This window comes from Lepisosteus oculatus, chromosome 3 (genome assembly GCF_040954835.1).
Source record: "Lepisosteus oculatus isolate fLepOcu1 chromosome 3, fLepOcu1.hap2, whole genome shotgun sequence".
NCBI classification, from domain to species: domain Eukaryota; kingdom Metazoa; phylum Chordata; class Actinopteri; order Semionotiformes; family Lepisosteidae; genus Lepisosteus; species Lepisosteus oculatus.
The window spans coordinates 35,656,837-35,683,522 of NC_090698.1; the positions used below are offsets into that span (position 1 = coordinate 35,656,837).

At 37.0% G+C, this 26,686-nt stretch overlaps 1 protein-coding gene across 1 annotated transcript in view; it reads left to right on the top strand.

The window, feature by feature from the left end:
• Positions 1-26,686, top strand: part of fras1 (Fraser extracellular matrix complex subunit 1) — a 364,870-nt gene that overhangs the window by 275,246 nt on the left and 62,938 nt on the right. The window contains exons 45-54 of the mRNA XM_015364800.2: positions 7,900-8,019; positions 8,220-8,399; positions 8,757-8,881; positions 9,618-9,758; positions 15,839-16,066; positions 17,216-17,329; positions 18,756-18,906; positions 19,413-19,572; positions 20,116-20,284; positions 25,846-26,092. Coding sequence (XP_015220286.2) covers positions 7,900-8,019; positions 8,220-8,399; positions 8,757-8,881; positions 9,618-9,758; positions 15,839-16,066; positions 17,216-17,329; positions 18,756-18,906; positions 19,413-19,572; positions 20,116-20,284; positions 25,846-26,092 — 1,635 coding nt within the window. The remainder of the gene's footprint in view (positions 1-7,899; positions 8,020-8,219; positions 8,400-8,756; positions 8,882-9,617; positions 9,759-15,838; positions 16,067-17,215; positions 17,330-18,755; positions 18,907-19,412; positions 19,573-20,115; positions 20,285-25,845; positions 26,093-26,686) is intronic.

Sequence of the window (26,686 nt, forward strand, 5' to 3'; positions counted from 1 at the left end):
TCTAATACATTTGAGTTACACTCAGATTAAAAGCAGAACTATTTACCCATGCAAATAAACTAAATCACCTCTATTAAATGGGATTACTGCCATCAGCATATCTTGGTATAGCAATAAAAACCCAACTTGAGCTGTGATTGTTATTTGTTATTTGGCTGATAGATATGATAACACGAAGAAGGTATTGATTTCATATCCCCATTATTAGAGTAATGCTCCTTACTCTTAACAGGCACACTGTCAGCCCCCCTCATCAAGACACCCGACAGACAGAAACAGTATCAGCATTATTATTTCTGTTCACTCAGTCTGTGGTGCAGCTGCTCAGTGACAGTGTGACGCGTGTGTTACGACCCCAGGTGTCTAGGGGTAAAGGGGTGTAACATTTAGGACGGGTTTGGATGCAGGTAGGTTTCTGGTGATGGACTTAGGAAGCATCACCACAAGTGTGGTGCAAAAGGGTTGTATTTTTTTTTAAGTTACTAAGTAACTGGTACGTATACAGGACGTAATAACACACAGGGGAAAAGGAACTTGAGCAGTGCCAAAGGAAAGAAAATAACACCTTACCTATACCTTTTCCCCTGGTGTACAACAAGTTCACAGTTAACAATAACACGACACAACTGAACCAATTGCACAATTATGGGGAAATGGTTAAAACCTAAGAAAATACACAAGCAAGGAATAGGGTAACAAATGAGCACAAGAAGGTAAAAAAGGAAAGTAACAAGTACCCTTCCACCACCACCAACGTGCAGCATCCACCTGGATGATGCGACGGCAGTCATAGTGCACCAGAACACTCACCACATCTCAGTTGTGAGTGGGGAGGAGAGCAGAGTAATGAAGCCAATTCATAGATGGGGTTATTAGGAGGCCATGATTGGTAAGGGCCAATGGGAAGTTTGGCCAGAATGCCGGGGTTACACCCCTTCCCTTTTCAAGAAACGCCCTGGGATTTTTATATAGCTATATACGGGAAGTGGAAAAAACTGAACAAAAACACAGAAACGCACAGGGACGTAACACCCCCATCCATATGAACAAACATTTAACCTGCCTGGCTATATAAACTGTGAATAATCTTGTGTTAAACCAGCAGACTGAATTAAAATTTTTAATTTAAGCTTGTGAATATGCTAAATGTAAAACTGTAACAATTTATACAGATTCTATATACAGATGCAGCCATTCAAAGTTCGCGGTACAAACCCGTACTGCATGCATCTACCCACAAACCACTGCGGCGTACCATGGTACGTGATTGACTGGCCAAAACGACCGACAGGGACACTCGTGGTGCATTGGTCGGTAGTGGAAAGATTTAATCATTTAATCTCTTTACTGTGCACATTGGTACATTGGTTATTATTGAATTGATTTAAACATTTGATCTCTTTACTGTGCATGTTTTAATCCGCTTAATATTGAATATTTATATGGAATTTTACCACTAAAGGGACATTTTAGTAGCTGAGCATAAAAACAATAGGAGCATAACGCAACTGAAGGTCATTAAACTATATTAATTTAGGAACATAAACATATTATGTAAACTGTATATTGCTGATATTGGTGTTTTAAAGAAAAAATACATTCCATTTCTCCCTAAACATTTTAAGCATCAAAGACTTACATGTGGTTATTTCTAAACGTTTTTACGTGCTCCTTCTGACCATATTACTGTACTTTTATATACTTTGTGAAAATTGATCTTTTTAACCTTTTCTGCAATAAACTCATTATTGGATTAAACAAAAGCATACTTTTAGAATTGGATTAATAGGGAATATAACATGGATTCGCGTATCTAAATAAATTAATAATGGTATAACTATATTCATGTACTGTTGCACAAACAGTAGTGTTGTGTCATATAAATGACAAAGTGCAGGTGTCTGTGAAGCAGGAGTCTCTATTTCATATGCATATGGAAGACCAGCTTGCAACCACCAGAGTTAAAAAATAAGTAGCCGAAGATTACTATGACACATTCTAAACAAATGATAAAACAGCAACACGTGCCATTAATTATTTCTAAGTTGCAAACTAGGCAACACTTAGTTCATATTCTGGGCGTACAGCAAGCTTACTTCAAGCCGCTAGACTGCATAGTTTAAAAAAATACAAAAACAAGAAATTATATTATCTCACTTTCCATGTATTTCTCTTATCTCTTCAGTAGTATAAGACTTTCCATTGATATGTGTATGGCTGTTTCAGTGGTTGTCATACATTGCTCTGGTGTTACTGTAACCTTAAGTCTTTAAACGCAACCCAGAGTACACCCACTCCATGATTGGATTCCCCTTAACAGTGTTCTTTGACAAGTAGTGTTAATAACCAAACCAACTATAAACCCAGAGACTGGAGTACTGTAACCAGTAACCTAAACAATTAACTTTAAAAACATAACCCTTTACATGGTCACACACAAACACATAACCTGATAACACACCCTTACCATAAACTGTAATCATCCCCTGTAACCATACAACCAGATCTATGACCATTATCATCAGCCTGTCACCATGTAGCACCAACTATGTACAAAAGCCATCAGTCCTAACCAGCGTTGTTTTGAGTAAACAAATGTGCTTTACGAGTAATCCTCTTTGTGATTATTTGATAATCATGTTTTCCTCATTGGGAAAGACTCAGCAATCCACTGGGGCTATTGATTACCATAACCTTTACCTGCACCCCGGACACAGCAACATCTCAGTCTGCTGCTACAGATACAGCCATTCAAAATGCGCGGTAAAAACCCGCGGTACGGTAACCTACCCACAAGCCACCGCGGGGCACCGGAGCATACCGCAGGGCAAGTGATTGGCTGGCCAAAATGACCGACAGGGGCACTCGTGGTGCATTGGTTGGTAGTGCAAAGATTTAATCATTTAATGTCTTTACTGTGCACATTTTAATCCGCTTAGTTTTGAATATTTATATGGATTTTACCACTAAAGGGAAATTTTAGTAGCTGAGCATAAAAAGAAGAGGAGCATAACGCATCTGAAGGTCATAAACGATATTAATTTAAAACATTACTGTATGTATGTAAACTGTACTGTGTATGGCTGGTCTTGGTAGTTTAAAGAAAAAATACACACCAGTCTTCCATTTCTCCCTAAACATTTTAAGCATGAAAGTTTTATGAAACGGTACCCAAATATGCGATTGCTGTATAGAATGAATTTTAATTAAAAAAAAAATATTTAACACGAACATTAAGCTGTTTACATGTTCCGCCTGAGAACAGTCACCCGTTGCTACCCAACGCAGAATGGTGATTGGCTGACACCATCTGACACCCCTCTGATTGGAGAAAAAAGACGTGCTGGTTTGCTATACCAGGAAGAGGATTTCTTTCAATTCTAAACGTGTATTTTAAAAGTTTAAGAAGTAAAAACCTTACAGCGTACACAGATTTCTAAACTGATCAGGATCGTTATCTTTGTCTTATGCATAATAATGTTCACCGCTCTGTCCAGCAAATTAATAATAAACTTTATTTTATATAGCTTTTTAAACGAATAAGTAGATTGCTCATAAACCTAATCACTTGCTTTTTCTTTTTGTTTAGGCTCAGATTTCAACTATAGATCGTATTATTAATAACCATAATAACAACCAACCAACAAAAACAACCATATAAACATAATACCAACCAAAAACATAGATAACAACCACAATACAAAATCAAATAATCAAACCATTTTACACTCGCAAAGTCCTTAAATTATCATAATCCCGCCCCTTATGCAAAACCAAACCTTCCTCCCATCCCAGTTTATCCTGTTTATCATAAACAAAATCCACCTCAATTTTCAACATAAAGCATTACACAAAATCAATACCTCAACACTCCATACTCAACAACGATAATTCACAAACAGCCAGAACATGTAACTACACATTCCCAAACATACCCAAACATAGCCCCGCCCCTTATGCAAAACCAACATCCCTCCCCTGTTCTCTCTCTCCCTGGCGGTTGTAATTGTTTTTATTTTCAAATAAATTTTAGCAAAGTCATGTATTTTAAAAATCTTAAGATTTTTCTATTTATGTCTTTATTTAGTGGTTTCATTAGTGACAAAGGCTAAACTTTCTTGGAAAAATGTCTTAAAAATAAACCATGTTTGCTATTAATTCATTCAGGGCTAAAATATGTTCATTGTCTTCTAATGAAAGAAGGGTTCCTTTCGCCGTAGTCGGGAGCCTAGCCTTTAACTAGTAAGTACTGTATTTACTGGGTTTTTGAGGGGGGTGTCTTTCGCTGGAAATCTCGCCTCCTACTTTGAAAATACCAGTGAAACCGGTTCAATTCGTCACAGCCAGCACTCCTGCAGAGAGTTGGGTTGTACTTGCAGTGCATACAGTACACGCGTTATGCTCTTCGTTAATGTCTGTGAAGTTTTATTTAATCTCTGAGCCATACTGATTCTTCTGGAAGCCAGTTTCCGCCAGGGAGTAAAAAAAAAAACACACTATGGTATTCTCTCCAATGCAGTGCAGTTAAAAACATACCTCTGATGCTGCTCCTAAATGAATATCGTTTATGACCATCAGAAGCTTTATGCTCCTTTTCTTTTTTCCAGTGGATTGAACAGGGAGAGGCATTTCATGATGTACTTTTCACTGATGAAACAACAGTGGCTCTGGAACAGTTTTCAACCAAGTCGTTTTATAAAAAGGGGAGATATGTACACGTTACTGAAGCTAAAAGTTTAGCCTTTGTCACTAATGTAAACACTAAATAAAAACATATAGAAATCCCATTTTTAGGATCAGAGTCTTACATGTGGTTATTTCGAAAACGTTTGTACGTGCTCCTTCTTACCATGTTACTGTTTACCGTTACTGACCATATTAAGTTTAAGTGCCTGTGGGCACTTTTCCTGTCCGTGGGGGGTGGACCGTCTTTCATTAGAAGGTTAGTCTGTTCTACTCTGAGAATGTAGAGGCGGTGGGAAGTGCCCGCGGTCATTTAATTAGTATAAAAATCTTAGTTATCTTTCTAGTTCACAGGTTTGCATGCATAATTTAATTTTGAAAGCCACTGAGACATCAGGTACTACTGTTGTATTTATGAAAAAGAAACAAAACAAAAAACATACTAACAACTGTGCCATCCTACTCCTTAGTTAATACATTTTATTCATAAACAGTTAACATTGTTAGCAAAATATTTTGAATTATATTTAACCCTATTTTTTTCTTTAGTTTTGTATTTAACTTATTATATGATAGTCAGACTTAATGTATATTAATGTATATTTGAACAATGAAAATATATTTTTACAAGATTTTACATTAAGCACTTAAAATTAATATGGTTAATAATAGTAAACTGTAACATGCTGTTACAAGATCGGTTAACTGCGAAGAAAATCCTTTCAGAGAAAATGTTTCAGGTGTGAAGAACAAACCTGTTCCCACACACCCTGCCCCCACTACCATTAGAATATACACAAACATTTTAGCGTTTCATTCTGAGCAGAAGACCCTCACACCTGAAGAGTGCTGGCTGTGACGAATTAAACCGGTTTTACAGGTTTCAATCACAGATTGGGACTCAGTAAAGTAACACACAGCGCCACTAGATTTGATAATACTGTACCTAACCAAAATCCGCAATATGGAAACAGAACCTAATTGTTGATAGATGATTTACTCGTAACATTTTTTCAAGACGAACTACAACATTTAAAAAATGACTTGTATGTACTTGATATCTCTAATCAATCCACGGGTTCCAGCACAAAACGAAACTAAAACACATACCGTTTCGCGCTTCTTATTAGTTGCTCAAAAGTAATTTGACCGTATGAAATGCATAATATAAACCTAGAAACATATACGTGAGCAGTACTTAAGCACTGTAGTATCGGTGTTAAGACATACCTCTCAAATACTGTAAATCAAGTTAAAAATATCTCAAGACCGATTCTGGTCGTAATGAAACCATGTTTCGTGTATGTTTTCTTTTTCATCTTGAAATAACTCATTTCTAAATACCTTTTTCACTGTTAACATCTTGTAGCAACTTTGCGACAAAATATACACTCTGACAGTTCATCCTGCTACCAACATTAAATAAAACAAATCTTAAGATTTCTATATTTATGTCTTTATTTAGTGGTTTCATTCGAAGCTTACAATGTTTAGGGAGAAATGGAATACTGGTGTGTATTTTTTTCTTTAAAGTACCGAGACCAGCCATATACTGTATGTTTATGTTAAGATTTCCCTTCAGTGGTTAAATTAGACATGAATATTCAATACTTAAACGGGCACAGTTAAGACATTAAATAAACATATACATATTGTATACAGTACAGTTTGCATACGGTAATATGTTTATGTTACGCGATTAAAAAATAAATAAATAAAACTGAAAGGTCCAGCACTAGCTGGATTCGAACAAACAACCTGCCAGTTGGTAGTCACACACATAGACCAGTAGGCTACAAGACAGCTCGCATAAGCAGGCAGGCGAAACAGCCCTGCCGCAGTACACGGATATAATCATACCGTTATTAAATTCTTGAGATACGCGATTCCATATTATATTCCCTTTTAATCAAATTCTAAAAGTATGCTTGTTGACTCCGGTATCACGTTAGTTAAAGACTTCAAAGCTTACAATGTTTAGGGAGAAATGGAATACTGGTGTGTATTTTTTTCTTTTCATGATAGGTGTCGCATTTTAAATCATTTTCGTAGTTAGAAATTATGAAACGCCCTGTTAAAAGCAAGGAAGTTTTTATGCCCGTTGAAGTAAAATAAAATGCCTGACAAAGTATGGCTTGGACAGATTCCAAGTGCTTGTACAAATGTGCTAAAGAAATTATACTTTGAGTATACAGCTTGTCCAAAGTCATCCATTATTAATACTATTAGTAATATCTTCAGTAAAGGCTTTGATGCATAAATATTTCTGATAAAGGTAGGTTGTGTACTTTTGTCCAACTGAGCAATCTTGCTTTCATAAAATATACCAACATTTGAATGACTGATGATTAACATGCTGTAATACACAGTTCAAAATTAAAGGCTCGAATGCTGTACATGAGAGGTTAAGCTCCCCCTGGCGGTTTTACAAGGCGACGCCGGATAGTTAGTCACGTGACACACGTGATACCGCGTGATACCCCGGTGGGCGTGTCGCGGTATGCCGTGAAATACCTCACCCATTTTGAATGGCTGCATCTGTACTTTACCTTTAGCCCTCTTAGTTGCCATGAGAAACCTTCCACCTAACCTAGCAACTCACTAAAATGGCTTCTACATGAGACTTGCTTCCTCTTTAGCTTGAGGGTAAGACCAGACAGAGTTCCTTACCTTTCAGAGCTAACCGCTGGGGAGAGTCAACTGGTCCCCTCCTGGCCTTGATCATAAGATAAGGTCTTATCATTTCCAGAGTCTACCTGACTGTGGTGAGATTGCTTCCTGGATGTTGCCTAAACAAACTGTACACATTCAAATCCTTTCAACCAAGAGACCATTATAAACCTTTTGAACTTTGTATTTAATGTAACCAGGCTGTCATTACTGACGTTACTTGTGTACATTCTCTCCATTAATCTCTCTGTTTTACTACTGATGTTACTTTTCTCTGACTCAACCATTTTTACAGAGTCTACTAAAGGGCACCAGTTGCGGAAGGGTTCTGTGCTGTCTACACATGCGGTTGCTTTTATTGGCTCACAAGTGCAAATGTGTACATATGACCTATGTGCACACATTTGCTCTGATTTCTCTAATAACACTATCATCCTATTAACCGTAAATGGCTTTCGGGGCATCCCAACTATGCAAGCTTCCCTCACAAATGCTGCTGCCCTGTTGCAAACACATGATAACTTTGTATTTTTTAATGATTTCCAGGATTCGTAGAATACAGACATGAAAAGGGTAAGGCAGGAGGCAGCTTTGCTTTCAAATTTGACCTTTCTGATTCTGAAGGCAATAAACTGATTGACCAATCATTCTACATCAGCGTACTGGGTAAATATGTTGTTTTTTAAGCTTTCATTTCATATATAGTATTATTAATCTCTGCATTTTGCTTAAGATTTGTTAGTGATTAAGATTTAGAATTCCAATGTATGTGTCCATATGGCAATAAACTATACTGGGTACCTCAAGTATCTATTATCAAGGAGGGAATGATTGATTATATTTTTTCTGTGTTGCCTGTATTCCAGAAGACAGACTCCCCCCATCTGTAATTGTAAATAAAGGGCTAGTTCTGGATGAGAATTCAGCGAAGAAAATCACCACTTTTCAGCTGTCTGCCACAGACCAGGACAGTGAGCCAGGCGAGCTGGTTTACAGGATCACCAAACAACCTCTCTTGGGTTACTTGGAACATGTTGCCACCCCAGGTCCGGAGATCCCTCATGAATAAAACCACAAACAATCTAGCAGCATGGATTCAGAAAGGAAAATATCACATTTCTCATGATGGCTACTGCTGCTAATTTACGGCCTTTCATTTGCTTGAGAACAGGTCATCGTAGCCAGTGACATGTAGTGACATGTATTGCAAGTCAGGATTACAGTATGTGTTCAGTTCCTAAAATTTAAATATCAACTCATAAAATGTATACTGCTTACTGAGCCAAAGATACAAAGTTGGTATAATTGTAATACTACCCCTTTTTACACCACCTCCTCCTAATTTTAAAAACAAACTGACTCTATTCATAAAAAGTCTAAATATTATTTTTGTTTCTCTACAGGGACACAGATATCCACTTTCACACAGGCTGATCTTGCATCACACAGTATTCAGTATGTGCACACAAGTGATGAGGAGAAACATTCTGATGACTTCTCCTTCATAGTGTCTGATGGGGCTAATGAGGTAAAGTAAGAGCACTTTTTACATTTACCTTTCAAAGGAAACATAATGATCATTGTCAAATAAAACAGGTTTAAATACTGCATTATCCAGTTAATTTCTAAAAAATCCAACCATTTTATTTTCTTCTGCATATATTTAAATTGATTACATTTGAAAAATAAAACCAAAATAAAAAATGCACAACATTCTTATTAACAAGAACTGTACAATTTGATTATAGGGTTTTATGTATGGGTTGGCATGCTGGCTCAATGGTTAGCATTGCTGCCTTAAAGTGCTGGGATCTTGGGATCAGTTCTGGACCTGAGGTGTTATCTGCATGGTAGTTGTGTGTTTTTCCCTTTGCTTGAGTTTTTGCCAGGTAATCTGGTTTTCTCCCATAGTCCAAAGACATACTGGTAGGTTAATTGGCTTCTGGAGAAATTGTGCCTGGTGTGTGTGTGCCCTGTGATGAACTGACATCCAATGTTATCCTGCCTTATGCTCATTGTTTGCCAGAATCAGCTTCAGCACCCACACTATTTTGAATTGGATGAAATGGTTAGAAAATGGATGAATGATTTAATGTGTTTCTAATTACTCTAATTAATGCTATTAAGTTTGTGAACCTGAAAGAGCATACAGTATTTCTCCAAGTTGATGTACTTGTTATTATCAGTTTAAATAAAATGAAAAAGATAAAAAGATTCCTGCACAATGCAGATTTTAAAACAAGAGCCCCTTATGTAACTTCCAGATTACCCAGACGTTCTACATCACAATTCGTCCAGTGGATGACTCCCTTCCCATAGTTCAGGTTCCTGGGATGCGTGTGCAGGAGGGTATGAGAAAGACCATCACTGAGTTTGAGCTCAAGACAACAGATGCTGACACAGAGGTAGGCTGTCACCAATACTGCATGTTTTTCGTTCTCTGGGGAAAACTGCATGACTGAACAAACATATGAAACTGACATCTAAGACCCAAAGCTTCATTTACAAAAGATTATCAACTTCTTTTCAAACTCCCATTTAAAAAAAATCAAGATTTGTTTAAAAAGAGAGCATTCCCACAAAGGACTTGATAGTAGTTAAATTATTATCTCATGGCTATAAGTGGTTTGTTATTTCTATTTTTTATTCTCACGAGCATAGATCTTATGGGTCTAAGAACAGCTGCAGATTGTTGGCATTCATTCAAAGCTTCCTAAAAGACTTTTAAGTTTATTATTGATCAGCTTTCTTTATATCTTCATACTTTTCATTGACTTTTTCTAAATTCATAGAAACTTACATGCACATAAAACTATTTACATTAATATTATTAAAAAAGGGAGGGTCAGGAAAATAAAATTAATACATTTTTGTATTCTCTGGCAGTTCTGTTGATGGAGTATAATCTGACTCAAACATGAACAAATATTCATTAACAATAAGCAGTAACACACAACACTAAACACAAAAACATGTATACTAGTAACACTATATACTATATACAAATGTGTCTTGGAGATCTACAGTGGATATAAAAAGTCTACACACCCTTATTTTAATTGCAGGTTTTTGTGATGTAAAGCCAGAAATCAAGATAAATCATGTCAGACATTTTTCAATCTTTAATGTGACCTTGCAACCAACATAATTCAAGAGAAAAACATATATATAATTATAAGGAAAAATAATTGAAATTAAAAAACCTACAACATCCTGGTTGCATAAGTGTGCACACCCTTTTTTGTAATGGAGGCTGTAGCTGTGTTCCAAGTTAACCAATTACATTGAAAATCATGACCAAAGGTAAGCAGCATACACCTGCCATCAATGAAAGTGATTCTGATGAATCCCAAATGAAAATCAGCTGTTCCTGTGGGATTTCCTTGAAACCTTCGGGGTTGCATCCTACTGGAATAGTGTGGTCCACATGGACAAAACATCTATGGGATCTTATTGTTGAAAGTTTCCGATCAGGAGAGGGGTATAAAACAATATCAAAGGCATTAGATGTATCACGGAGCACTCTGAGGACGATCATCAATAAGTGGAGAAAATAAGTGGCACCACAGGGACATTGCCAAGATCAGGGCGACCCTCCAACGTTGATGACAAGGAGAGGCTACAAAGAGGCCTAAAGCAACATAAAAGGAGTTTCAGGAATTTCTGGCAGGTACTGGTCACTCCTTGCATGTGAGAACAATCTCCCGTATTCTGTACATGTCTGGGCTGTGGGGTAGGATGGCAAGATGGAAGCCATTTCTCGCGTAAAAGAGCATCCAATTCCGTCTAAATTTTGCAAAAAAAATACAGTCACCCCAAACCATGTGGGAAAATGTCTTATGGTCTGATGAAACAAAGGTTGAACTTTTTGGCCCTAATTCTGAAAGCAAAGACAACACAGCTCATCATCCAAAGAACACCATACCTGCTGTGAAACATGGTGGTGGCAGCATCATGATTTGGGGTTGCTTCTCTTCAGCTGGGACAGGGGCTCCTACTCAAGATAGATGTGATACTAACTAGCTCCAAATATCAAGATATTTTGACACAAAACCTGCTGGCCTCTGTCAGAAAGCTGAAAATGAAGAGGAATTTCACCTTTCAACATGGTAACGACTCAAAGCAAACATCCAAGTCAACCAATTGAAGAAAGATATAAGATGTAAAGAAGGGGTTAACTGATTCCTTTCTGCACAAGGACTGGACTTCTTGTGACACAAGACATTCCAGGCTTAGAGTTATGGCAGGAAAAGGGGATAACTGATAAGGATTCCAGATTCTAGAAACCCCCCTTCCCAAGGAAGGAAACCTAACACTGACTTTGGCCAAAGTCTGTGAACTGTCCGAACACCATGACCTCCCCCCGTTACCATAGTAATGAGCTACGTCAGAAGCGGTAGAAAAGGGCTATATAAACTGGAAGTTTTGTACCGGTACTTGAACAATACTTTGGTTTTATTGTTCCTTGTGTAGTGTCCTCTCACGAGGCACCAGTAATGTAGGGGTTGTGTATTTACTGGGACAATTCTTAATTGTAGCAGTAAGTCACAAAATGATTATTTTGATGGTATTAGAATCCAACCTTGAGATAAGTCAAACAACATACACACACAAGTACTAATACACGATAATAAATTTATTAATACATAAAATGTGCATATAAATATAACAGATCTTATCGTGAGGGTTAGCAGAATACCAAAGACATATTTTCAGTCACAAAGAGTTACAAATACCAAGAGGGACATACATTCAGTATATCATTCATTTAGACCGTTTCGTAAATGAACTTGGTTACAACTTCTACACTAGATACTCAAAACAAGTATATAACTCTTAGGAATTAAATTGATATCAACTGGTTGAGATAACAATTGAATTCTCGAGCAGTAATGCAGAATGTTGAATACTCATCCAATCTGTGGGGATTCAGATCTCCTGCAGACACAAGGAAGCAGTGGCAAGCTTGTTGCTTGTTGCGGCGCTCTCTGGCTCTCTGCCAGGCAGTGGTGCTGCTTGCAATGTTGTGGGAGAGATTCCTGCGTGGTGCGCTGCTGATGCTCTCTGAAGACCGGCTAGTGTGGGCTGAAACTAGCAAAGTTTGTGCACAGGAGAAAAGTGACTGCAGGTCCCAGCAGGTCAGGAAGAAGACCAGTTCGTTCCTGATGAAGCGCTAGTTCTGAATAGTGATTCAGCTGTCCACAATTCCGACCTGTTGCTGCTGATGCTAACCTCGGGTGGATCCTTTGGTTACGCGCTGGCAACTTCCATCCTCAACTCTTAGAAAAAAGGAAAGTCCTGCACTTGAACACACTGGCCATTACGTGGTGGTCCGGGCTGAGTCTGAGGATGTTCAGGAGGAGGCCTGAGCTGAATGTCCAGCAGGCGCGCTGCGAGAATGTCCTGTTCCTGGGAACTGTTCTGCGCTTGGGAACTATTCTGCCCCTGGGAACTGTTCTACAGGCGCTCTGTGTTGCCTGTTTTGCCTGGAGGAACTGCAGTTTGTTAATTGGTTGAAAGTTTCATGGGCATCAGAGACCTACGTGGGGTTAACCTGCCCTACCAGTTCCTGTTTGGCTGATGATGAGTAACCATGCCCTCTGAACTTAGGGTTGTAAACCAACTTTGAATAACACTTTCCCTTGGAATCTCAGACTTTAAGGTGCCACAGATTAACATTTATTAAAGTTGCTGGAGAATATCAGGAATTGGGAGTTGTTCCTTATCAGGACACTCCCATCAGCTAGAAAAACACCATAATTGTGAACCAAATGGAATGGCCTCTCTGTATTAAGTACCACTGAGATGAAAGAGAGAGGTACTGGCAAGGGAGCAGAAAACGTCATTCCTGTATTTTAAAAAGGCTTGCCGCTACACTTGCATGCAATAAAACTCATCTGTATTAACTTCATCTCGGGATCCAGAACTTACTTGTCTGTTACAACACAAGGAATGGCTTCAGAAAAGGAAGATCAAAGTCTTGGAATGGCCCAGTTAGAGCCCAGACCTCAATCCCATAGAAAACCTGTGAAATTACCTAAAGAGGGCTGTGCCCAGGAGATCCCCTGGCAATTTGAAGGAGCTTTAACTTTTTTGCAAGGAAAAGCGGGATACAATTGCAAAGTCCAGGTATGCAAAGTTGATAGAGACTTATTCACAAAGACTTACTGCTGTAATAAATGCAAAAGGTGCTTCCACAAAGTATTAGTTGGGTGGGGTGCACACACTTATGCAACCAGGGTGTTCTAAGTTTTTTAATTTCAATTATATTTCCTAATAAATATCTATTTGTTTTTCTCTTGAATGTTGTTGGTTGCAGGGTCACATTAAAGATGGAAAAATGTCTGACATGATTTAACTTGATTTCTGGCTCAAAACCACAAAAACCTACAATTTCAATAAGGGTGTGTAGACTTTTTTATCCACTGTATGTTCTACAGCCCCGGAAACACAAAATTCTATTCCTGAAACACTGAAATATGTTGAAACACTGTGCAATATGTTGACAGGGCAACAAGATAAATATGGAACAGGTAAAGGTTTATTCCATGTTGAAGAGTTAAGAGACAATGTTCTGGCTGTGGAGAATTCTTTGTGTGTGAAGGAGAGAAGGAAACCAGCAGCTTGGAAGAAAAAAAGTGTAGTTGAGAGGAGGTGGGGAGCAGGAGAGAAGGAGTATCTACACTCAAGGAGAACTGGAAGAGAGGTGTGAAGTCAAAAACTGCAAGTGAATAGAGAGGATTAGAAGGAGACAATAAGAGCAGTCATTAAGAGTAGAGGGGAGGTGTGATCCTAGTTTCAGGATAATTTTGGTTTCAGATGTCTTTCTGCAGTAAGAGTTCTGAAACCCCTCTGTGAGGATGCAGATGGAAAGAACAGTATGATCATGGCTGTTGGAGGTAAAATGGGATCTATGGGTTTGAACATGTCCCATGAAATGGTCTCCCAGTCTCCTTCCTGTCTCACCAATGCAATGTAAATAGCTGGGCATTTTCTGCAGGAGATGCAGTAAATAAGGTTGCTGAAAATACATGATGTGATCTGGGTGATCCAGAAAGTCCAGAGGGGTCTTAAATGTGCGTGAAAATTAGATATATTTACAGGTGATGCAGTGAGTTCTGTTGCATGGTAAGTGCTGCAACTTGTTGGTATGGATGATTGCTGTGGGCGATCAATAGAGCCGTGAACAAGAAGGTTACGCAGATTAGGTGGTCAGTGGTATGAGATGAAAAGAAAAGAAGGTACCAGTAGAGATCATCCTATAAGATGGGGAAGTTGTCATTGATGGTCCTGGGAATAGATCGTTAGGGTCATAGGGAAGCACCAATTGAATCCATTTGTGAGTCCAGGAGTTCCTAATTGGGTTGATTATCCTAGGGCTATTTTTGGCTTGGGAGACAACCCTTTCAGTAACGTGAGTGGGGTATCCTCAGTTAATAAAAAAGAGTGCATTTTGAGGGCTTGGTTATAGAAGATAATAATAATAAAAATAATTGCTTACACTTATATAGCGCTTTTCTGGACACTCCACTCAAAGCGCTTTACAGGTAATGGGGTCTCCCCTCCACCACCACCAATGTGCAGCATCCACCTGGATCACTGCAATGTTGTCAGAACCTGAGGAGCTATGAGAAGGGGAGAGCGTTTTTAGTATGTCTGGGGTGGAGGGAATTGTACAGGAGATAGCTATGTGAATCTGTGCATTTGTAATATAAAGAAGTAGAGAGTTGTGCATGGTTAATGGATAGGTTTATGTCTAGAAATGGAAGAGTAACAGAAGACATGTTAACTTTATACTTGAGGGATGGGTGAAAGTTGGTCAAATGATGCAGTAAATGCTCTAGCTGGCTGTTGGAGAAAGTGGCAGCACTGACGCAGTCATCAATGTGTCTCCTATAGAGGTCAGGGACAAAGCCGGTGTAGGAAATCAAGAAGCATTCTTCTACCCAGCCAGCAAAACTATTAGCATACCTGGGTGTCCCATCCTTGTCCCCATGGCAGCTCCACTGACCTGCTGTTAAAAAGGGTTATTGAATGCAAAGGATCCAAGCACTGTGCATTTGTCCAGTGTCAGTTTGAGGGCTGTAAGACCGTCATTGTGGGGAATTATGGTGTATAAGGATGTGATACCCATGGTAAAAATTAATCATTCTGTGCCCTGAAACAGGAAATCATTTAAAAATTGTAGAGTGTGGTTAGTGTCCTTAAAATATGAAGGAAGCCTGTCAACCAGTGGTCTCATAAGGCTGTCAAGAAAGGCTGACATGTGAGTTGTGTGACAGATGCATGCTGAGACAATAGGGCATCCAGGGGCTTTCTGACAACAAGAAAAGTATGTTGCTTCCTAAATAAAAGAATAAAAGAACCCGACTACTGTATATTTGGTATCTCCAATAAATAAACTTTCTTTTATTACCTGAGTTTTGTCATATGCAAAATTTGAAATTAATTAATATCTTATGTTTTTTCTGTCTTACCAATACAGGAAGATTCCATCATCTTCACCATAGTGCAAGCACCTCGCCATGGCACCATTGAACGAACCAACAATGGGCAGCACTTTCGCCAAACCACCACCTTCACCATGGATGATATCTACCAGAACCGCATTAGTTATAACCATGACGGCAGTAATTCCCTCAAAGATCGGTTTACATTTACTGTATCAGACGGCACTAACCTGTTCTTTGTTGTCAAGGAGAGAGAGAAGGAGGTAAGAGGAAAGAAAGATTCTGAGACATATTGATGGAGCCACTCAGATTGCACGTCAAAACTCATTACCGCATGATGACTTTGCTGTGATGCCATACACTGCCCAGAGAATCTTCCCTGGCTAAAGTAATTGATAGGAAATGAAATGCTTGTAGTTTCATTGGAACTCTTGTTGAAAATGGAAAAAGTAACTCTTGAGATTTTTAACTTGTCCAAACTGAATGATCCTTAGAATTATTGCCCGGGTCCCAGATTTGATTCTTGGTCAGTGCACCCATTAAAAATAAATAAAGACTTTTTCTCTAATAGTAAAAATGCATAATATCAGGAATTGACCGAGTGGATTAGTCAATAATAAAATAAATTGTCTTAATGCACATTCAATTTTTATTATTAAAATAAGATTTACAGTTTGTTAGACACACAACACTTTAAGGATTCACTGCATCACCTAGCAGTTTTACAGAGTATTGCAGTCCAGCATCAGATTATCTGAAAAATTAAAAAGGTGCTGGGTGGTACCTTTCAAGGTACAGCAGCATGTTCTTTGCAGCACATCGCAGAACACCATGAGCATTCTGAGTGGCTGCATCTGTAGTTATAAACAATGTTTATGAACATTGTAGCTAAACAATGTTGTAAGACTGTGAGAATTCAAACCACCCCCTTGTTTAAACAATGTTTTTTTCAAGTTAATTCTGCAAGAAAAACCTCCTTTGTATTATTCAGCAAAATGTAGCAGACAAGATGACAGAAAGCAGAGAACTATGTATTCATTGTCTAGAGTCATATCACTGTATGTACACACTGGGTTTTTTTTGAAGCCATCTATCAAAATCAACATTTTACAGCTGTGGCATTTCCCCATCCTGCGAATTAGCATTTTGACAAATAATAATTTAGTATGATTGGGACAGGTTTTTGTATAGGCAGTATCTTATTAGGGAAGTATTTTGTTGGTCTTAAATTTAAAATTGTAGTTCTTATAGCTATCAGTGTCTTTATCTTTCATTATTCCAAGGCTCTATTATAGCATGTATTGAGGGGTGTTTGTAAAAAGTGCTACTTCAAATAACTCTTAAGACATCGTGTGTAGTGATTGTATACACTAAGAAGCTTTACCAAGTATTTTGTTTTCTTTTTTTCTCAGATTGTTACAGCAGCTCCCCAGAAATTTAAGATAGATATCCTTCCAGTAGATGATGGAACCCCTCGTATAGTAACCAACTTGGGACTGCAGTGGCTTGAGTACATGGAAAACAAGGTGAAGATAGCTTTTAAATAAGCGTGATGTACCCTTGCCGTGAAACGTACACCTTTTATATATATAGTTATGTGCAAAAGATTAGGCACCCCTGGTTAAACTGTGTTTCAATGAATAAGTGAAGAGAAGGTGATATAAGCTCTGCATGGCTGAGCAAATACTCTTGACACTTCTAACCTCTCAGGTTGTGATTGTTGTTCTGCCTACTTTCAAGAACCATGAGCTCCTCTAAGCAGTCTGAGGACTTGAAAGGAAAGAAGAAGGAAATTTTACTTATGACCTCATCACAAATCATCACAACCTCTAAAATATGCACAACAAAACCCTAATAAGCTAGAAACTTTTTGGAACAAAGTGTTGTGGACTGATGAAATGAAAATTGAACTTTTTGGCTACAAACACAATAGATATTTGGAAAAATTGGAGAATAATGGGTGAAGCATTTAAAGAAAAGAACACTTTGCCAACAGTTAAGCATGGAGATGGATCAGTTATGTTTTGGGGTTGGCAGCCAGTAACACAGGAAATATTGTGCAGGTGGAAGGAAGAATGGATTCAACTAAATATGACAAATCCTAGAAGCTAATGTCCCAGAGTCAGTGAAGAAATTGAAAATGGGTTGGATATTTTAGCAAGACAACGATCTAAAACATACCTCAAAATCAACCATGAGTATTTACAGGAATGAAAGATCAGTTTTGGAATGGGCTTTATAGTCCCCTGCAAAGGAACAAGTAAATACTTTTCAGCATGGAATAAACCTTTACTTGTTCCTTGGCAGCCTACATATGTGCAGTTACCTACTTGACCTACTTCATAGTCCCCTGCCTTGAATATTATTGAAAATCTTTGGGGAGATCTCAAACATGCACTGCATGCAAGAGTGGGAATAAAATCCAAAAGCAAGAATAGAAAGACTCATAGCTGGCTACAGGAAATGTCTGGGGACTATGATTTCTGCTGGTGGTGTTAACTAAGTACTGACTGACAGCGTGTTCAAACATTTACATTTGTCAGATTCAGTATTTTATTGTTTTGAATATCTACAAAATTGTAAATAGAAAAGTTTCAAATTGTATCCAGCAGAAGTTGTCAACTGCTTTTCACTTAGAGATTCACTGAAACATTCAATTTGACCAGAGATGCCTATAATTTTGCATACAACTGTGTATTGTGTACTTCCATAGTGGTTCATGATTTTTCTCTATTTTTGCTTACCAGTCCTGTGACAAAATACCAAATTATGCTGAATAAGAATCAGTACATACTTATGGAATATTTCTTTATTTTTTACACCCCAGTGAAAATGCAAAGGCTTATTGCTTCTCATACAGCTGTCTGTTGGACACAGAAAGGAATTGATTTATTGTAATGACCTACAGCAAAGCACAGAATCCTTAAAATTAATATCTGTCTTCCATGCTAGGCCACCAACCTGATAACAAGAAAGGAGCTTCTGACAATGGACCCAGACACAGAGGACAGACAGTTGGTTTACGAAATCACTGCTGAACCAAAACATGGATACTTGGAAACCAAGCTTAAACCTGGCACTCCAATTACAATTTTTACTCAAGGTACAACCCATGAAGAAACCATGCATATAGCTTTTCATACTGTTGGCTATATTAAGCTAGATTTAACTATTTTGCAATGTTCTGTTCTACAGTTGTCTAAGCTTTTTTTTAATTATATTGCAGCTGTTAAACTTACACAATATAATTACAACAAACCATTTTAACCCTTTTCCAAGGTTATGGCATATTGCTTTTTTCTGAACAAATTCTACAACATTACTTATTATCCATCCATTTTATAACCACTTTATCCAATAAAGTGTCACAGCAATGCCAGATCCTGTCCCAGCAAGCAATGGTGCAAGGCACGATACATAATACACAGGAATTTCACTGTCCATCACTGGGGCACTAGGCAAGCAGGCCCAGGCAGAAACATGCCTGGGCCTACTTGCCTAGAAAGCTTAAGATGAATTAACCTACCAGTAAAATAATCAGCTCTTCTTATTCATATACACATTACATATCAGTTTGTTGAATGGTGTTTCTCTTTTTGCATTACATAGCTGATATTAACCTGGGTCTGATTCGCTATGTACTCAATGAGGAGAATATTCTGGAGACAATGGACACATTCAAGTTTCTGGTGAAGGACAGCAAACCCAATGTGGTCAGTGACAATGTGTTTCACATACAGTGGTCACTCATCAGCTTTGAATATACAAGGTAAACTAATACAAATTGCTCTCTCGGCAATTCTAAGCACTGGGAGTTTTTGTACATATTCACCATATTCAGTACATGCCTTAACAAAAGGCAGTGAATTAATTATGATTGAAATGCAATACACAGTACCATAGACATGAATATATATTCAGAATAGCTATCAAAGGTTTATATACAACATGTTTTACTCCACATCTTATAAATCTAAATGAAATACAGCAACAATCAATACCCTCAATATTTCCTTTATCCATACCCATATTGGCTCATGGTAGTTTTGTTCTTTAAAATGTTTATACTGCCATTTAAATCATCAGAAATTAAACTTTTCTCTGCTGCAAACTTTAGAAATGATCTTGTTTAGTGCATATTACCAGTGTGATCAAAAAATTGCCTTTCTCCAGAATGGAGACCATTTTCTAAACATTTTAAAATAAGAGAAAAAAATAATGGTAACAGACAATGGAGGTTCACAGATCTTAAATCAGCTCCTTGGATTTAATCATATTAGGACTTCCAATCTAACATTCACTGTGTTTCCAGCTACAATGTCAGTGAGAAAGATGGGACAGTGAGTGTCACGGTGAGGAGAACTGGAAACCTGAACCGGTATGCCATTGTTCTGTGCCGTACTGAACAGGGCACTGCCACCTCCACTTCCAGCACCAGCTCAAAACCTGGACAGCAGGATTATGTGGAATACGCAGGGCAGGTATGCTCCATTACAGATCGTCACACAGAAGACAGACATGATATTTCCTCAAGTATTTATATAATCTTATTGATAAATAATATTGTGTTTCATGAATCTGTGGTCCCAACCTTTTTATAAGTACAACATTACTTTTAGAATCTTAATGTAACACAAGATCTATTCTTCAGAAATTGAGTTTCTCACAAACTCAAATGTCAACTGAAAGTGCTTTGATGTCTGGTAGTTTGAAATAGCCTGTATCATGTAGTTAATCTGTAAAACAAATGCTTAATCTTGACAATTTTCATCTCAGGAAAAAACCACCTCACAGGGGTATGTGGAACCAAGGTAGGCCAACAGTGCCCAATATGACAGAAGAGAGTACTGCTGTCAATTTACAAGTCCCGAGAAATCTTTGTTCCTTAAAAAAGCTTTCAGTTCTAGGTCATTTTGGATGGGGTCATCTTCATGTCAATTTCACTGCTTTCTTCAAATACCTGGTGAAATTTTGCTGTCTGTTTTCTAATGAAGAAACTGACCTGAAGAAAATATAAAGGTTCTGACGTGTTACATTTTTCTCCTCCTGATAACTTCTGTTGAATTCTGTCTCCACTACACTTACTTTCACAACTAATAATGAAGTGGATGGATAATGAAGTAATGAATGCAATTAATGTGGTCAGTTGTGACACAGTCAATGCTGAGGAACAATCTTTTTCCAATTATAGTGTTCCAATTGTATTAACTGTGTATTACAGCATGTTAAACATTAAACAAAAAAAATTGGATATTTTATAAAAGCAAGATTACTCAGTTGGACAAAAGTACACAACCTTCCACCTTCATCATAAATATTTTAATTATGCATAAATATTTTATGCATCAAACGTGGTAACTTACATGGCTTCTGGTATTAATGTGCTTGTTCTAACATTATGAAGCTTATATTCTGTGCTTCATAAAAAGATCTAACGTTTTATCTAGGAATACATAGTAAGAACACCACTTGCTGTTATTGTAAAAAGATAAATGTTGTAGTGATTTAACATCACTTGATAGTTATATTAATATGGAATCGTGTATCTAAGCAGCTAAAGCATCAAAACTGGATTTTTTGGAAACATTTTGACGTTCGTTTTTTTTTTTAATTGTCCTTTTAGTGGCAATGAGCACCGTTATATAGCGAACTGCACCCAGGCGGTTCAAAGCGTGATCAAAGCATGCATAAAAATAGTTTACTTTTATAGCTTATTATGAACCTCTTCTTATATTTGTAAAAAACATTCCAGGGGAGTAAAGGGCTGTACTGTCACCGCGGTGCAATCGACTTGTACCATCTGTATGCCTGCCGTTTGTTACAATATTAATAATGAATGATGATGGACGAGCTGTAAACTGAAGAGTTAGAGAAGAAACGCTGAGTCTTGTCTTTCCAGCTTGGAATTTAACCTTTACTTTAACCTTTATTTTTTACATAGCCGGATGACTAAAAATAGATTGGATTAATAACTGGAGTAAGAAAAGATTTTTCACACATACTTTGGAGCTACACAGCAGGCGAGACCTGCTGGCGGTATTTTGATTTTCCTGTGTGAACTGTATTCACTACAATACTCTAACGAGTCTCTGAGGCATACCATTCAAATTTCGGAATTATAAAAAATAAAACTTTAAGTTTGCACGAGAGACAAAAGGTACCTTTTGAGAAGTCGTACTGTATACTGCTTGCAAAGTAGCAGATTTTGACAAACAGCAAATTATGCTTGAAGAATTCAAAATCTGTCTGTACCGTAGTTTTATTTAATTGAGCAGAAAGTCACCTTGCTCTTACAAGCAGCTCTGTCAAGCAGAGTTTGGTATTGGAATTCCTCCACCCGGGATAGCAAAGTACTGCATAGAGTGGTGAAGGCAGCTCAATATCGGCTACCAAACATCCAGGATATCTACTCAGCTAGATGTCTTAAGAAGTCCAGGTGTATTCTCAAGGACCCCAGTCATCCCACCTACAAACTGTTTTCTCTCCTACCATCCAGTAAACGGTACCGAAGCATTCGGTCAAAGTCCAGCAGATTATGGAACAGCTTCTACCTCCAGGCAATAAGACTGCTAAATAGCCAACCTGCAGCTCCTTCAGCAAATCACCCATAATGGCTACATGGACATGCAGTTTTAATTTTATTCATCATACTGCACTACTTGGACATAATATATTGCATACACCCTGGACACATAGTAGGTCTAATTATATTGTGATTTTTATCCCAATATAACACACAATATATAGTGAGCTCGCAGAACAGACATTTCATTGCCAGCAACTACTGCTGCCTGCTGTATTGTTGTGCATTTGAAAAATAAACCGTGATTGATCATTGATCACAGTTTAAAACTATTCATAATAAATAAACATTGTTCATGTTCAGTGTTTAAATACCACTTTGTTATTCTAGATTATACTAATTTTTTTGTAAACTGTTTTTTTTACTCCTGCCATTGACAGTATTCATATTTGCTAACTTACTTGTGTTTTTAATGTATTAATAGCATTTAATATTTTACATGCTGTGATAAAAATGTCAATATAGTGTACGTATTATTAACTATTTTATTTTTAGAGAAGCAGTCTTTATTTGGTAGAAATAGAACATGTACCCTGTTTGGGTATCAAACATAGGACATTCTGGGTGATAGACACATTCTTTACCACTGTACCAAAGTGTTACCCAGTAACAAGTTAAAACAGACACATCAAAATGTTTCCAAAATAACTATAAGTGAATGACTCCAAGAAGTCGATGCAAATGTGTACAAAGAAAGTGGAAGAATAGTGCTACAATCATTCAGAGTAGCCATTTAGAATGTGCAGTAAAACCCCATAACGTGGGAATGGGGCTGCTGGTTACTATGACATGTGATTCACAGGCCAAAGATGATCAACAGGTAGCACTTGTGGTGAAGTAGATGTCAGTGAAATGAGTGCTTCATTTAATCTCTGTACCGTGTATGTTTAAATTTGCTTAGTATGGAATATTAATATAAAACTTTAGAACTAAAGGGAACTTTTGGTAGCTGAGCAAAAAAATAACAGGAGAATAACGTCTCTGAACATCATAAACAATATTAATTTAGGAATATTAATATATGATACACACTATATATGGCTGGTAGTGATACCTAAAATTAAAAAAATACACAACAGTATTCCAACTTGTAAACATTTTATGCATCAAAGTCTTTAACTCAGTAACTTATTTTGGGAAAGTTTTGACGTGCTCGTTCTAACTATATTAAGTTTATATACTTAATTAAAAGTTATATGTTTTAACCTTTTCTATGAATACTTGCTGTCATTATTTCAGTAAAAAGATGTATACATTTTTAAATCTGCTTAATAGGGAATATATGCAATTGCATAACTAAAGAAATTAATAATTATTATTTAAAATAATAATATTAATTTAAGGATCTAAATGTACTATATTTAAATAGCTGGTTGTATTTCCATATTCCACTTTCTTTGTGAACATCTGCATCATTCACTCATTCACTCTTGATTACATTTTGACCTGTGTGTTATTAGCTATGTTTCTGAGTGGCACGCTGGTAAAGTTGGTTTTGTGAGTGGTTCTCCTACCGGAGGCCTGGGTTCGATTCCCACATAGGGCACAAGTTTTTCTTCTAACCTTTTTTCTAAGACCCCTTTTTTAAAAATAAAATAGTTAATATTATGTACATTATATAGACATTTTATTATGTTTACACTGTATATCACTACTTGTTGAATGTTAAATATTAAAAACATGAATGAGCAAAAGTAAATACATTAACAGTTCAACTGGGTTTTACTCCCACTAGTAATACTTTATTCATCCCAGTGGGACAATTTAACACAAGCCTTTACAACAAGCCTTAAAACCGTAACGTATATAATAATAATCATCGAGAATAACAAAGTGGTATTAAAAAGATCACTGAAACTGAACTATAATAATGTATCTCATCATACTTAACAATATTAATTCATTAATAATGAATAATAATTTCAAACTTCTTGTATTTTGTTCAGGGTCATTTGTTTTCTACGGTTTTCATAAACTTCACTTTCTTATTAAAACGCCTATTTACAAGACACAGTGTTTCAGATGTCAATAAGTTTGTGAACAAATGACACAGAGCCGTCAAGCCACAGACATTTTAAAGATTGTGATTTGTGGAATTTTTCAGAAATGTAATTTAAACATCTAACAACTGGTTGCATTTTTAGAAATCCTAGTTTGCATAAAGCAGATCCCAGGTGTAAGGGAGTGAATAATACAAGAATTACTATTCAACTGCCTGTTGCTTGCTGGGATAGGCTCCAGCTCCTCTGTTCTGGATGAACAGATTAGAAAATGAATGGAACTAAATTTATGTATGTGAAAAGCCTGACTATATAAAGCAGAATAATCGTTTTTTTCACAACAGCACGCATTATGTTACATTTTATATGCATCAGTCAAAGCCTTCTGAAGTCTCTCAAAAATGTAAAAAAATGTGACATAATACTGTTATGGCATGATGGACAACTGATTCTTTTATTTTTTAAAGAAAATCAAAAATAAGAAACATTGATGTGTCCCTGCCTAACCTGGACATTGCATGACTTTAAGAGCTATAAAAAAATGAGTTAAGATAGTTAAACACTTTTTATGTGAGAAACACGGGTGATTTTTCTTCCTTGTGATCATCTTAGAATCTTTGTGTAAACTGTACGTTTTTTTACTTTTTAATTAAATGTTTGTATTTTACTTTTCTTAAACTCTGTCTTATTACCTCAAAGTCTTTTCCTGAAACTGTTCATTTTTGCTTTGGACTCAATCTAAAGTTTTAAAATATTTTAGATTATACCACATTAGGATCATAACTCCACAATGGTTCTGTAATCTCTGTTTCATTCTGTCTTGATTGTTTGAAAATACTAGATCTATACTAGCCTTTTCTTTTGTATGAATTGAAATGTAGTTTCATTATAAAGTAACAAGTAGTAGGTTTATTCCATGCTGCGAAGAAAAGAAAGAAAACAACGTTTTGGTTGTGGCGCCTTCTTCGGGTGTAAGGACTGCTTACAATCCTCTCTTTTCAGCATGGAATAAACCTACAGTATTACTTGTTCCTTTGCAGCCTATGCATGCTGACTCAGCTACCCTCCTGAACTACTTCATTATTTAGTGATAAACAATAAGCTACATCAACATCACCCATACAGATTCAAAGACTATATAAAGATTCCTTTATATAACTTTAGTTCCTATTTACTTATATCTTTATGATACGTAATGCTACACCTCCCCTTCTTCTATCAATATATTCTTCTATAATATATATTTATATCCACCAGTGTTGCATATATCTCTGCATCTCTGTTATTTTTTGTTATCTTTTTATGATTCTTTGCTAACATAATTGCCTGCTACTGTGGTAATTTCTCATGATACATGCTGTAAAATCATGTATATAATTAATTTATTTTCTTTGAGCTGTAGTGTGTCTTGAAGTCTGCCAGTGCTACACCGATTTATCTCTTTTTTTGGGTATTTCAGGTGCAGTTTGATGAACGAGAGGATACAAAGGTGTGCACCATTGTGATCAATGATGACCACATTTTTGAGAACATTGAGAGCTTTAATGTGGAACTCAGTATGCCGGTATATGCTTTGCTGGGGAAAGTCACCAGAGCTAAAGTCAACATCATTGACACTGAGGATGAACCCACACTTCAGTTTGATAAGAAGACCTACCACGTCAATGAGAGTGCAGGTTTCTTCTTTGCCCCGATAGAGCGGAAAGGTTTGTTTGATGCTTTTAATTATGTAATTTATGTGAAATGTAGTCACAAATGTTCAGTGCAAGTTGCACTAAATGTTAATTTATCTTTTTTTTAAGTGAAGATTAATTTTTGCTGATGAACCCAGAACTTAAGCTCAAACAAAATGCTAGAGCTACTACCTTTCCCTGTGATATTGACAACACCTTGAACATGTACATGGTACATTAACATTCAGTTTTAATGAAGCGTTCTGAAAAATCATGAAAATATGTTTCTGTGAAAGAGTTAAAAGACCTCTGATAAATGTGATGTATAATAACGCATCTCACAGTTATTGGCACACTCCTTTCAAGTTCACCATCCCACAGACCTAAAGAACAAAATAATCTCACTTCAACTTCATGTGTGATTTAAAACAATGCATTAAGACTGCATTAAGGAACAAGACTAAAGTTACATACTGTCTTCAGGTAACTTGTTAAAGATAACATTCTTCAACCAATGTCCATACAGATTGCAGGTGCCCAATCATGTTTAAATGACTGTAAAGAAATTGTGGGTAGCAAGTATCTAGCTTCCCAATCCTGATTTTGCATGAACAAAACAGTAAAAGT